The following is a 14,781-nucleotide window of genomic DNA, read 5'->3' as shown; positions in this document are numbered from 1 at the left end:
ATGTATGGTGCCGTGGCCTTCCTGTGGCTGTCAGCAATCTTGAAGTAGAGTAAGATACCGAGGAGTATTTGCACATACACCAACTAACTCTTGAGTCCTGTCTTGAGTATGCTCAGTTTTACCACCTCTGGCAGTTCTCTATGGTCGGCCCTAATAGTGGCTTTAAACTCCTGTTGTCAGTGGTGGATAGTATCCATTTTGGCTTGGTGGGTAGGGATTTTTATCAATGGTCTTAAGTGCCTGACCTTGTTGTTCCTTTTTCTTTTTTGCGCTGCTTGAAGTAAATGGTCTGCTAGCACAGTATATAAGATATGTATGAAGTTTAACCACATTTGACTGTAAAAATTAAAAACTCGAGCATGTGCCAATCTTTAGTTGTAACATTCAGTTACCATCAACATGTTTAAATCTCCTTTTCACTGTTGATTTGAATATTACAGCATTATTTTGTCTAGAATTATGTGGTTTGTTTTAACTCAATCAGACACAGAAGGCACACGGGAAGAGGCGCAAAGAAAAACTTCCATACTCGATGACATTACATCGCAATGTCCGATCGTTTGGGGCAAATAACCAAGTCCAAGGATGGAAAAAGCAAGTATTCCTCACTCAGCCTATTTGATAAGTACAAGGGAAAGTCTATAGAAACTCAAAAAACCACAGGTAAGAGCCAAACTTTAACAAAAGTTTTCATGCTTTTTGCTACTATCTATGGGCATGGGATTGAAAACTGGTTGGGTGCTATACCTTTTACACAAAATACATTTACTCGCCCATGTTTTTCATTTCATGTCTCCATCTCTCTGCCACTCTTTTTTGTCTGTTATCGGTTGTCCATCCCCTGTTTACCTTTCTCACCCCTTCCTACATCTCCCAGTAGTTCCGCGACATGGCTTACAGAGTCTTGGCAAAGTGGCTGCAGCCCGGCGCATGCCCCCACCTGCTCACCTGCCGAGTCTGAAGTCAGAGAACAAAGGAAACGATCCCAACGTGATTATCGTTCCCAAAGACGGAACAGGATGGGCAAACAAGCAGGAACAACCCGATCAAAAGAGGTGGGCTATAGTCTGACGGTAACTATGAAAGATTGACAATTTCCAGAGATAAAGAGGCAAGATGTGGAGTAATGGTGGGTAGAGTTAGGGTTGTTGAAGTAGTGTTAGTTTAGATCACACTACTTCAATATGAACAACATAAGGTGTTTATGGGTGCCTTAAAGCCAAGTGCTGCATGACTGTGTTTGTGTACATGAGAACTTGCCCAAGGTTAGTGACTGTCTGTGGAGAGGTTGGCGTGTTTGTGCTAAGCTAACTCAAGGTTAGCTGGCGATGCAGGCTTTTGAGCTGTTAAGTGGTTGGAGGTGAACACTCGGTTTTCCAAAGTGTAAGTGGTTTTACAGGGATGAATTGGGAAATATTTTGCCGCGTATGCTCCCGAAATTGGGTCTGTGCGACCTCAAAAGTTGTGAGTATTTGTGAGTGCAAATAATCGTTATGGTTGTGACCTGTTTGAATTTCTTTACAAAACGCTCGCTAATTAACCTACTGCACAGCATGTGCCTGCTGTGAGCTGATGCATTGACCGGTCCACCAATCTATCCAACATTATGTAACCAATTAAACTTCAATTAAAATCTTTACGTTCGAAACAGATTTTAGATTGGTTAATATTATCCGTCAGTCACTACTAGTCACTGTGCTCCGTTGTCACGTGACAGGGAGCTAACTAGCATGCAAAATAAATCCAGGGCTCTCAATTCTCACGCTTTGGCTGTGAGACTCACGCATTTCAGCTATTTCTCTAGCAACACCTTAGTATTTCTCATGCTGAGAAGTAAGAAATAACTTGTCCTGCTATATACAATAAATGGACGAGGCTCAGGCATACGGAACTGAAGTGTCTCGAGTTAAACGCCCCCTACCAGCCAATCAGAAACAAACATTTCCTTCAGTCTTCAGTACACAGTACACTCTGGTTTCTCCCCAGCACGCACAAGGCTTTTCCTTTTACTAAAGACTTACGTGGAGAGGAACATTACGAGTATCAACCATTTTTTTGATGCCCTGCTCAGACGGGGCTTCCTGAACTGTTTAAAACATGAGATGGTGGTATGGTGATCTCACGCAAACTTTAGATAAAACATGAGCCCTGTAAATCTAGAACATAAAATTGTAGTTGTGGGGCTCCTTAATATTCGGTGGGTGCTCCCAACTGTTTTAGAAACTGGAGAGTAAGTGTGTGTCTGATTTAGTGATGCTGTGTCTGTTTCACTTTGTAGGTGGGTGGCAGGAATAAGAACAGGCAAACGAATGGTTTGCCACAAGGACATAAAACATATGACTCATGAAAACGGATAACTCCATGCCAAATTGTTACCAGTGTCGTTTTCACAATGTAGCTGACACACACATTTAGTGGTGCATATGGTAAAACACTTTCTTTTTTTTTTCCCCACAGTTCCATTGCATCAACAACACAGCTGCTGGAGTTGCAGCCGCAGCTGGCTTTACAGAAGTCTGTCTCCAATCTTCAGAAGCCCACACCAGCAACCAGCCAGGAGGTGGGCCGAAGATTAGAATTTCTTTTTGATTTTGAATGTTTTGAAGATGCCTGTTTATTTGACAAAAAAATTCCAACATTGTATTTAGTCAGCCCTCCGGATATTATAGTCTTTATTAATAGGCATTAAGTTGACAGTGAGTGAGTTCAATTTATTTTTATAGAGCACAAACACGGGTGGACCAAAGCAATGGGCCCAACTAAATGGAAAGGCAGTCGAACAAGATGGTCAGTACCCCCTACTAAACTTATTACTGAAGGCTTTATTCTTTCTCTTGCACCTATAGTGTCCAGTCACCTTTAACTAAGACCATTGCTGTTTTTTTTTAACCACAGCAACTTCTTTGTCAGGTTCAAGGGCCTCAAACCGACTGCAGCCCTTCTCTCACGAGGAATTTCCAACGTTGAAGGCAGCCGGGGAACAGGACAAGGTTGGCAAGGAAAGAAGCGCCTTCGATCCGTCGTATGGGCCCGGACCAAGCCTCCGCCCCCAGAGTGAGAACCCCCCCTTTTTTATTATTATTATTATTATTATTATTATTACTATTTGCTCATGCATGTCTGCTTGTGGGCCAGGCAAAAACGTTGCTGTGGGTAAGCGGTAAAATCGCTTGCATATAAATATTTTTTCCTTCATTATGTGTGATTGGTAGCATGGAATGACATAGTTGTCAGCTTCTGCTAACCTAGGGTTCTCACAAAATGTTTTTTTTTTTTTCTTCTGCAGATGTGACGAGCTGGAGGGAGGGTGGAGGAAGGAACCTTCAGCCCTTGTCCCTGCCATCTGCCTTGCCCTCCGACCCAGAGAGCAAGTCCAGCGGTGTGGCTGAGACCACGACCCCCCCCCCTCCCTCTCACCCCTCCTCGGCCTCCGTTGCCTCCATCCCCCTTTCCGCTAGTCCTTTGGTTACTGCAATGGTTGTTGCAGCCCCCCCATCCCCTGACCTCAAGGAGCCCTCTCTCCGGCCTGCCCAGCCTTTACGCAGATCCACCCCCTCCTCCCTGCAGTATCAGCTCCACCATTCCCCCACCACTGTCTACCATGACATGTTGCCTGCCTTTGTGAGTACTGCTTGAACTCCCTCACACACACCTCGTATCTGTGCAGTATTCTACCCTAGCTACCTTTTTATTCCAACTTGACTTATCAGCTGATGTCACACTCTACTCTACTCAACATGTCATTGCTCACAAAGCCAAAAATATAACCCTGCAGTATTGGTCTTGACCCTCTGTCATATTTTATTTCAGATGTGCCCCAAACAGACTCGTGATGCCCCAGGCTCTGTTGAGCACCCTCCTGCCACTGTAGTGGCCCCAGTGCGCTTTGACAACAGGCCCACCTTCAGACAGCCCAACCCAGAGCCTGTGAAGTAAGTAGACCTCATGGTTTTGGAGTGCCATAAAACAATTCACTATTTTCTGTGGCTTGTCTAGTTAGATGCTATTTCTTCTCTACAAAAGAAGTGTTTCTTTAACTACAATATAACTGGAATACTTTTTTGCTGATTGACAAAAAGAAGCATTGCTTATCATTTGCTCCTCCAGCGGTGAGATGAGACGAGAAAACCGCTTCATCCGCGGACCCACTCGCCCCTCATCCCGCCCCATTCGTCGTCCTGGCGAACGACCTCCCCGTCCCACCATCATCAACCCAGATGACCTTAAGGATCTTGATGAACTTGACAATGATTGTGAGGATGGCTGGGCAGGTGAGAAGCTTTCTGCGATATTTGTATTTATTTTTTTTATGTTTAAAAAACCTATTGTTTTAGGCACTGTGGTGGAATTTTTGCTGCAAATGTATAAGGAAAATAGTCAGGATGCTGTGTTATACCAAATATTGATTAATACCGTAATACACAAGGATCTTTCACAAAGATCCTTGTGATCCATCTATCAAGAGGCAGCACACTAGTGCACGTTGTGCCTCAGGATAGTGATGCTGGTCACAAAACAGTCTTGTATAGACCTAGGCTCTTAACATCTGGTCATTCTAAGCAATAATCAATCCGTATGTACGTCAGTCACATCCTTCCCCATAATGAACTCAGTGAACAGATATGCATTACATTTACATTTATTCATTTAGCAGACGCTTTTATCCAAAGCGACTTCCAAGAGAGAGCTTTACAAAGTGCATAGGTCACTGATCATAACAACGAGATAGCCACAAAACATTGCGAGTAGCCAAAACATGAAGCACACATTGTGAACAACCAAAGTAAGTGCCAAAGGGAAGAACCATAAGAGCATGTAGTTAAACAAGTTACAATTAAACAACATGAACTGCTATAAGTGCAAGTGTACCTGTGGAAAAAAAACAAAAACAAAAAAACAAGCAACAATAAAAACTATATCACAGCGAGTACAACAATTTTAAATCAGTTACCACTAACCACAAGAGCAACAAGTCTCTGAGCAAGAGTCATTGTGATCCTTGAGGAAACTAACATCGGGTCAAGCGAACCATTCCTAAGTACCGTTGTACTCCCGGAACAAGTGCGTCTTGAGCCTTTTCTTGAAGGTGGAGAGACAGTCAGTGTCTCTGATGGAGGTGGGGAGTTGATTCCACCACTGGGGGGCCAGACAGGAGAAGAGCTTGTGTTGGGACCGGGCGGTCTTGAGCGGTGGGACCACCAGGCGGTTGTCTGAAGAAGACCGTAGGTGACGGGTGGGGGTGTAAGGCTGCAAGAGAGACTTGATGTAGACGGGTGCAGTCCCGTTCACTGCTCGGTGAACGGGACTGCTTATGGCCCTTATCATTAGCTCACTCCTAATACAATCTTTCAGTACAATCAGAGTTGAACCATCCTTAACCCTCAGACCAATTGTCTCACTTAGTCTCTGGTTTCCCCTAAAATCACCCCTTAGCAGGTCATCACATGATAAACACCAGGAAATGTCCATATCTTAAATGTTGAATTTCCCTTGTAGGGTCATCACGAAGAGTAATACTATCTATACTGTTCTGATATATATCTGTCCGACCACAACGACTGCTCCATTGATCAATTAACTCTTACAACCCTTAACTCAGCTTAATTGTCCAACCACCTGCATCCTGTAAGCAGCTACAGTTAGTCACAGAATGACAATTGGACTAGTGTTGTCACGATACTGTAATTTCTAACTTCGATACAATACCTTGAAAAATATCGATATGCGATACCATTTTCGATACCACAGGGAATAATAATAACAACATTGATGGCATAATGATTATACGAAGATAAATATGAAAAGTAGGGCTGTCAAGTTAAACGCGTTATAACAGCGTTAACGCAAACCCATTTTAACGGCGTACATTTTTTTAATTGAGAGATTAATGTTCTTTTTGGCTGAGCAAACTTTGTAGTTTTTTTCACATGCTGTTGCAACAACTAGTAACGTTAGAAATACTACAACACCACACCGGATCTAGCTAGACCGGAAACAAAACAGGCACGCCGCACACTTGTTTGGGCTTGCGAGCCGGCCAAAGAGTAGTAGGCTAACGTTACGTTTTGAGTGGATGGCGAGCGCGAGACGCCAAAATGGATGCCAATAAGATTCTGAATGAAAAGTTTACTTTAAAAAAGTTGCCAAATGTTTCCATTGACGAGACCAAAGTGATGTGTCTTTTGTCATTTTGTCATCAAAGCCAGGCGACAATGGATGACTTCAGACAGAAGCATGTGGATACCACAACTAAGAACAAACGTACTACAGCCATAGCTAAATGTAGGCCTGTTAACGTTGTGGAGGACGAAAAATAATGGGACAAAAATAAATCAAGGGACATTTAGCATAGATAAAAATGTGTGATTAATTGCGAGTTAACTATGACATTAATGCGATTAAATATTTTAATCGTTTGACAGCACTAATAAAAAGGCTATAACATGACGACTTTTCTTTCCTTGGTTAGTAGCCGAGAACATCAGAATGACTGTTGTAAACACTAACAATAATGGGTCGAGCTGATACTATGAGAGAGAGATATCACACTTTTTTTTAGAAACATTAGTTTATTTTCTCTTTAGATCAGGCCTTTAAAAATAACTCCTCTAATTAAAGAAATGTAATAGTTAATAGAACTGTGCGCTAAGCACAACAACATCCAAGTTAATTTACTTCTTGCCGTAGTGAAAGTATTTTCCTATCAACCGAAACTCAGAGCTGTCATCAACCTCTAATTTCTTTATAGAGGTCAGCGTGTCGGTCCTTTCCGGTGCTTTGCTAAGTTTGTTGTGCACCTTTCGTTAGCACTGCTCTGTAGCATCGTTTGCATATGGGCTTGCTGTGCTATGTAGCTTTTGCCTTTCTGTGTTCATTTGCCTCAAATGCGAAGTATTTACAGACAGCACTCCTGCTGTTTTCTTTGTCAACCAAAACTGGTCGCGGATGCTTTGCACTTGCCATCGTAGTGAGCTAATACCATAACAACTGGAGAAAATTAGACGAGTGACGAGAAGAAGACAGCACTGTGAGTGAGTGAGAGGAAGCGGGGCTATGTGGGCAGCAGCGGTGTGTGTGTGTCTCCTTGCTCTCAGAGAGAAGAGGGAGCGAAAAGTGGAGCAGCTGGAGTATTGGTAGTGCGGAAAATGAGTATTGAAACCGTTTCAAATATTCAGAATCGATATGTATCGAAAAATTCATATTTTTGATAACACTAAGTTTGACACAGGAGCCTTACAGATCACACCACACTCAAACACATTAATTTCACATAAAACCTCAAATTCAATATCAAGCACCAAAGGATAGCACAGGGCTTAAAGTATTCTGGCACCGTGCCGGATGTCCTGCGTACGACCATGAGAACAAAAAATTTGGAACTTGCATGCGGTTTAATATTTAAGTCAATTGATTTCCCCTACCATCATGTGAGAGGAACACAGCTATAACTAACGTTACAAACCTATCAGAAGCAGAGCAGGGCGGGTCATGGCAACAGTGTGAATGAGATCCATACATCACGTTAGCATTGTCGGTGAAAGCATGGAGCGCAAATTCATGAAGCATGGGGTGATGTCCTACCCATAGATAAATTACAAAAAGTGCTTGCTCGTCATGAGTTAGACCCCGTTCATAGAGCCGCTGCCCGTGCACTCAAACTTACCACGACGTTGCCGGGACCAACTGTTACAGCTGACACACCGTTGTCTATGACTGACCATGTCTGCGACTTAGAAATACGTTTGTGCACATTTATTAAGGAACATAACTTGTCATTCACAATTTCTTAGCCACTGGTCACCCTGTGTAGAAAACTAGCAGAAAACAAAAAAGCGTTTCTCTCCATCCCCTCAAAGTTCTGGCTCAGGATTTTTTTTCACTTTAACCCCTGATAGCATAATTTCCCTCTGCCTCTTAGGTCTCCATGAAGAAGTGGATTACAGCGAGAAACTCAAATTCAGTGACGATGAGGAAGACCACTCTACAATTGAGAAGAACCAGATGTGGTAAGATCTCTCTGCTGTCTAGCATTGTAAATTGACTAGTGATTAAATTGAGCATGATCTCATTGTGGGTTGTGAACTTAAAATCAATGACCCACAGTGTGGCAGTGGTGTTTTTAACAGCCATGTTATGTGTTTGTATCCAGGCCTGAGTGGGAGAAACACCGGGAGCGCCAGTCATCCCTCAGTTCGGGGGAGGGGGCTTACCCCCAGGATGGCACAGATGAGGAGGTTTACCTATACCACCGGGATTCACTGGCTCACAAGAAGACCAATGGCAGGTTCCCATACACTGAGGCCCAAGTAAGACCACCAACTAAAAACCACCAATAGCCCTCAGAACTATTTTTGAAACCTACCTAATAAACTGTTGCTACGTTAGTCTTTTCTTAACTTGATTGAAATGTCCCCCAGATGTCTTGGTAGGCTAAAGATATAGAGGGCATAACGTTTTGGTTGCTGTGGAGTACGATTCTAGATGAAAAGCAAGCAGAAAATGTCGGCTCCCTTCATCACTTTGAATTAATTGTGTCTGTGAATGTTTGCTTCACAAATTCACTCAAAAGTAACTAGGGTGATGCTGGAGCAGTGGATATTAATTATGAGCCCCTGAACAGCAAGACAGAGAAACTGATGGGAATATAAATCATAGAATCACATCTTTCCTTGGACTATGCTGTGTTTTATGCCAGACTAATATTGCCTAAGAGGGACACTGAGCCACAAATTGTATAGCTCTTATAGTTCACTATTTTAATACCAGTGTAGCCATAATTTCCCCCTGTACCATGCTGGTTAATACCCAACCCCCTTCTACTATACTTTCTCCAGTCCCAGCAAAAGAGCTCTGGGTCAGGGACGATCCACCAGGGTGAAACCCTTGATGACCAGGAAGAGGTTCAGCGCCAGCCCCAGAATCAGGCTCCACCTAGGGCAAAGTTTGTGTCGCCTGAGCTCTCTGAGGCAGTGGAGAGGGCACGCAGGCGCCGTGAGGAGGAGGAGAGACGGGCCCGTGAGGAAAGACTGGCTGCATGCGCAGAGAAACTCAAGAAACTGGACGAGAAGTTTGGAAAGACAGAGAGGCAGGTCTTGAGGTCTGAGGATGAAGGGAAGGAGACAGAGGGCAAGGAGCTGGCACTCTCCCCTGGGAGGGAGCCAAGCAAAAGTCACCAGGAGAGCTGGCAGTACGGGACGAAAGGTATAATTACCTATGTTGGTCTGTGTATCTGTTTATCTGCCGTAATGATTAAGATGGGTTAAAGAAAGTAACTACTGCTTAAAATGGTGCTTTTAGAAACTTGTTAGTCTTTAACGTCTCTATGCTCTCCCCCTTTCAGACCCTTGTGACTATCCCCAGGAATATTCCCCCGGCCAGGACTACAGAGATGAAGCACCCCAGGGCTTACCTGCCTACCGCAGTGAGGATGATTTCCCCGAGCCCACTTCTCCCTTGGCCGACTATGGTCGCCACCAACCACCCAAGCCCCTTCCTCCCCGCTTCCAAAAGCAGCACCAGCAGCAGGTACGACAACGCCATTTCACACTTTTCTCAGGCCCCTCAAGTACCTTATTTACTAATCTCCGCCTAATCCCTCTCTATAGTAGTGTCACAAAAAAAGATACTCCGTATGAAAAAACGTATGATACCAGAAGTTACGGTAGTACCTGGTACCCATGCAGAGTCGGACGCTGACAAGCACAGTTTTGCCAAAGAAATCTCACCAGAAGTCATTGGTGGCTCTCTGAAGTCACTAAAAGTTGCTGGGTTTGTCGCTAGATGAGACTTTGTTGTTAGCGAGGGAGAAAAATCGTGAAATCTAGCGACAGTTGTTCAATTGGCAACACTAGACACGGTAGGACATTTACATATTTTGTAGGGGAAAATTTTACTCCACTGACTGAAATCCAGGGGCATTTAAAAAACATTGGTGGCACTTTTTGAAACTTGTGAAATAACATTAAACCTTTGTTAAAGATAATAAATATACTTATTTAGGCTTACAGTATATGAGCAGTTGTCACCAAATGACAATAATAAGACTATTAAGCAGTAGTCTACACAGATTCAAAGTGTTTTCTTAGATTCTTTTAAAGGGGTGATTGACAGTTTTTTTGGGGGTATTTCACACTGTTCCTTAAGGTTTCCGAATAGGGTATGTAACATTGGTTGGGCTGAAAATGGCCCGGGTGCTGTTCTGATGCTTCCAGTGAATTTGAACGCTAGTTTTTCTACTTTTATGGTATGCTCATGAATAGATGATCTGTGCGCTGATTTGTTGGTTTACAACGAGTGAAGCTGCGAGCAAAGACGCAACACGGCCAACAGCACTCATTGAAACATGGAAGGTGGAGACTTGAAATAAAAACGTACAAATACATCTATTGTGTCTACACAACACTGTTTTCAACAGATTGACTACTGTATTTTCCGGACTATGAGGCGCACTTAAAAGCCTTGAATTTTCTAAAAAAAACGACAGTGCGCCTTATAATCCGGAGTGCCTTATATATGGATTAATTCTGGTTGTGCTTACTGACCTCTAAGCGATTTTGTGTGGTACACGGCGCTCTGTCAAAATGTTTTAGTACGACCTTTGGGAAACTACAAAGCCGCTCCGCTTGCAGCATTACGGCTACCGTAGTCAGGAGCGTCGCGGAGTAATACATACTCTGCTTCACCATAATATTAGTGTGTGTGTGTGTGTGTGTGTATAAGGACCCCAAAATGGCACCTGTCAAGAGACGCTTACGACGCGGACTTCATACTCAAGGCTATCAGTCACGCAGTAGAACATGGGAATAGAGCAGCTGCGAGAGAATTCAACATTAATGAACGCTCATTAACGTTTGAACAATGTTGAGTTATTGTGAACTGACTGACTTATCTGATTGTTTTGTTTCGCTTAATGTGCCTTATAGTCCGGTGCGCTTTATATATGAAAAAAGATAGAAAATGGACCATTCATTGGCAGTGCGCCTTATAATCCAGTGCGCCCTATAGTGTGGAAAATACAGTAGATATCATTTAAAATGATTATGTTAGTTGTTTCCACTTCTGTTGTCAAAGCAAACAGGATCGACAGGTGGGTAACGTTAGCACTACAGCTTAGCAAACAAACTATCGTGATTCAACTCACCTTAAGTTAGCTCTAGCTGTCTTGCTGAAAAATAGATCTGGACAAACATGCATCTTGAATTGTAGATTTACATGACAACACAGGTTATTTATTTGAATGAAAGTCAGGAACATGAAATAACGTTAGCCCGATTGCCAATAAACTAGGCTAAATCATCACACATTCTACCAATGCTAGATACAGGCAGGATACGTTAGCATTGCTAATATCTGTTAGCGACAACGTCATACTACAGCTTGCGTCTGTGATGGACATAAGGTCGGAACAGCACTTCTTTTCAGGAACAGCTTCATAGCAAATCCTGCTTTACATTGTCCCAGGTTTTCAAAACTTTCCTCGGTGAAATGGTTCAAGAAAATGTGTAATTTACATTTATTCATTTAGTAGACGCTTTTGTGGGTCGAACTGCACAGGGATCTTCTCATAGACAAACATCACAGCCAGTCGAGTGTTTGGTTCCTTGGGAAGACTCTGAAAAGTGTCAGCATTCCCTGTACAGGCTGTAACACTGCATTTACGACCGTAGTCCTTCTTCTTCTTCTTCTTCTTCTTATCATTATTATTTATTCTTCTCCTTGCGCCCCAATATCTCAAAGTCCCTAGTCATAAATTTTCTAATTTGCCACATTGATACTACATCCAAGTGGGTACCCCCACACCAAATATGGGACACATTCGACTGTAGGGGGTGCCACAGGCCACGCCCTAAAGTGATGGCATTTCTACCCCATTTCTCCAATTCTTCTGAAACTTGGTGTACATGCCTTATTTCTCATGGGGAACAAAAAAGCCTCAAGGACCCATAAGGTCTGCCATGGTGGATTTTCCTGTACAGTGAAAACTTGTGGAAATCTTTTAAAATTCATCTCCTTAGGGCTCGACAATAACGATGGCCCGGGGCCAGTAAAAAGTTACGTCGGGACAGTTAAACTAGCAACTCACTGGCCCGATCGGGCCACTGCAAATTATTGATTTTTTTTTTCGCATTGTAAAAGTTAACATCCTTCATATGCTTTGCTATCTGCTAAATGCATGAATAACTTTGCAGCTCGTGGGGCGCACAGTTGGCAAATCAAGAGTTGAGTAGCGAGTGACGACTGGTTGTCAAATTGTAATTCTCTAATCTCGATTTTATTTGGCGCGAGACAATAAAGTGAAGATGGCAGCAAAGTAGAGCTACGAGCTCAAACGGAAGCAACTTTTTTTTGTGGAACAAAGATGCACTGTGTCGTCTGTCGTATGTTCCCGTCTAAAGCAGACAAAGGTGGATATTTTTACAGAGGCACCGACAATTTTCGAAAACAATACCTGACCAGCCATGTTAGCAGACAGCACATGGTTTGTGTGACAGCCAGGGTTCTAAATTAACATGTGGCCAACCCGCCACATGCGGGTTAAAATTCATTTTGGCGGGTGTTAATAAAAACTCACTAGCCAGTTTGGCCGGTGATACATGAGGCATTACATGAATGATACATAAGGCTCTGTTCTCGGCATGGTTCTCGGTCATTTATCCCCCTGGCAGTACTTCCTAAGTTTCCCATGAACACTGTGCCGTAATGCTACGTGATAACGTTTTATACGCCCATTGGCTGCGTGCAGTTGAAGTGAAACCGGCGCGAGAAACCGTGGAAACTAACGGCGCGTCCACCAGAAAACAACACAAGGAAGAAGTAAAACGAAGCGTAGCGGATCATAGGAGGTAATAAGAGCTAGCTAGAGTAGTAAAGTAAAAAGTTAACTTAATGCGGCGGTGGTTAGGACAAACTTCTGGGGGCGAGAAGAGGAACGAGGCAGGGGATGAGGATATTGATAGCACTAGAGAAACGAAAATGTAATGCCAAATGGCTGACTGGTCGGGAATGGCTTGTGTTTGACAATGAAAATGTTGTCAGGTTTTGTAAGGATTGCGGCATGTAACGTTAGTCTACGCATAAGAAAAATGATGTTGCTTACTGACACATTCTAGTGTAATGTAAATACACTGTTCTTAATAGAGTATATTAGGTCAGTTTAATGCCTGCTTAGGACAAAACGTTACTGTAAATGCATGGGCAGGAGTCAATCTCATGACGAGAATGGACGTTTTAGCCATTTACAATAAATCGTGTCCTTAGTCACGTGTTGGTGATTTCACATACCCTTGCATCATACTTTTGTGCTGCATTTTACTTCATTTGCTGTGTTTTTCATGACAACAATGTTAATAAAATGATCAAATGCATTCAGTGAAACTCATAATTGTTCTTATTTTCACCGTAAAGAATTTGGCTAGTGGAAATTCTGGCTGGTGATCAAAATATAATTTAGAACCCTGGTGACAGCTAAGCGGATGGTTGACAATCCATCTTCGAGGCCGTTGACCATGCTGGTCAGGAATTTAAATGTAGATGCCCATCGTGTTATTGCACGACTTAGAACAACGGCATAGCACGTATTTAAGACGGGCCAGCCGTTCGTCTCGTTCCCCCAGGCTATTGAACTGCAGCAGAAGAATGGTGTCGACTTGGGTACTTGGTATCATACTGATGAAATGCTATGGAAGCTTTTATATATTAGCATTGAGGGACCAGAGGTTTCAGTTTCAGCCAGACAGAGTTGTGCAGAGGTGGCTGTCAGCAGGGAAGAGAGGTTAAAAGTCAATTGTTTTGCTGACTTATTACCTTTCAATTTTTTATCACTAGAAATGTGATTTAATTTGTTCTTTTTATATCCAGGATGTGTTTGATAAATGGTTAAACATGTTAACAGAATAACGCAACGTATAAGTCTTTGGTTTTGTTGTAACAATGATAAATTACAACTTTTGGAGGGGGGGCCAGTAAAAACTGTCTTGTTTCAAACCCACTGGCCCGATTTGGCACTGGCCCCAAAAAATATTAATGTTGAGCCCTGCCTCTTAAACCAAAGATCCAATTGACCTGAAATGTTGTACAGATGTGTAGAATTGATGTCTTTATATAGGGTGACATGGAATAAGAAATGCAATACAAAATGGCTGAAAGGGTTATATTTTTGTAAATGTCCACATTGCCTCCGAAGGAATTACCAACACTGAGAATAGTACAATGGGCTGAGACGGTGCACTGCAATGTGCATGGTCACAGGTTCGAATTCAGCCACAGCCTTTGGGCCTGTCATGATACTGATTATCTGTTTAGTTAAACAGGATGACATCATTATGAAGTACCATGTGCAATTTCACCTTAATGTCCAAAGATGAATGAAATACAGCTGCTTAAACTTTGTCCCAAAGCTGACCAAAGCTTGTACTCTGCCCTTTCTATTCATAAAATCTCAACAGCTGGTGTGTTGCAGAGAGGATGGAGAGTCTGACTTGTAACCTTATGCTCATGAGTTCAAATCCCCATTCAGCCTATTGTTGTTGGCCAAACATGAAGTAGTTTTGCTCTCTTGTTGTCCAACTCTTGACCTTCTACAATGTAAATTTTTAAAATTTTGTAAAATATGTTGCCATTTTGCGGAGGAACCCGCATCGCTGCTTGCAGCTATATTTTATTATATCATTTATAAAAAGTGTTACCTTAAATCATTTTGTACCTACCTAGTACAGGAAATACAGATAGGACGGACTAAACAAAGAACAAAAACAAAACAATAAAAGAGCTATACATAGATTA

General features: G+C 42.6%; 1 protein-coding gene and 1 non-coding gene across 2 annotated transcripts in view; both read left to right on the top strand.

Moving 5' to 3' along the window:
• Nucleotides 1–14,781, top strand: part of prrc2b (proline-rich coiled-coil 2B) — a 65,998-nt gene that overhangs the window by 2,184 nt on the left and 49,033 nt on the right. Inside the window, exons 2-13 of the mRNA XM_067257924.1 lie at nt 485–663; nt 878–1,055; nt 2,458–2,560; nt 2,724–2,787; nt 2,911–3,054; nt 3,287–3,621; nt 3,811–3,932; nt 4,108–4,271; nt 7,919–8,006; nt 8,150–8,306; nt 8,835–9,201; nt 9,341–9,525. Of these exons, the coding sequence (XP_067114025.1) occupies nt 549–663; nt 878–1,055; nt 2,458–2,560; nt 2,724–2,787; nt 2,911–3,054; nt 3,287–3,621; nt 3,811–3,932; nt 4,108–4,271; nt 7,919–8,006; nt 8,150–8,306; nt 8,835–9,201; nt 9,341–9,525 (2,022 nt within the window). The 5' untranslated portion in view covers nt 485–548. The remainder of the gene's footprint in view (nt 1–484; nt 664–877; nt 1,056–2,457; nt 2,561–2,723; nt 2,788–2,910; nt 3,055–3,286; nt 3,622–3,810; nt 3,933–4,107; nt 4,272–7,918; nt 8,007–8,149; nt 8,307–8,834; nt 9,202–9,340; nt 9,526–14,781) is intronic.
• On the top strand, nt 1,967–2,079 carry LOC136964774 (U5 spliceosomal RNA). The gene has a single exon (XR_010879225.1). It is a non-coding gene; the product is annotated as a U5 spliceosomal RNA (small nuclear RNA).

This window comes from Osmerus mordax, chromosome 20 (genome assembly GCF_038355195.1).
Source record: "Osmerus mordax isolate fOsmMor3 chromosome 20, fOsmMor3.pri, whole genome shotgun sequence".
NCBI classification, from domain to species: domain Eukaryota; kingdom Metazoa; phylum Chordata; class Actinopteri; order Osmeriformes; family Osmeridae; genus Osmerus; species Osmerus mordax.
This window is presented reverse-complemented; position numbering and strand designations above follow the sequence as displayed.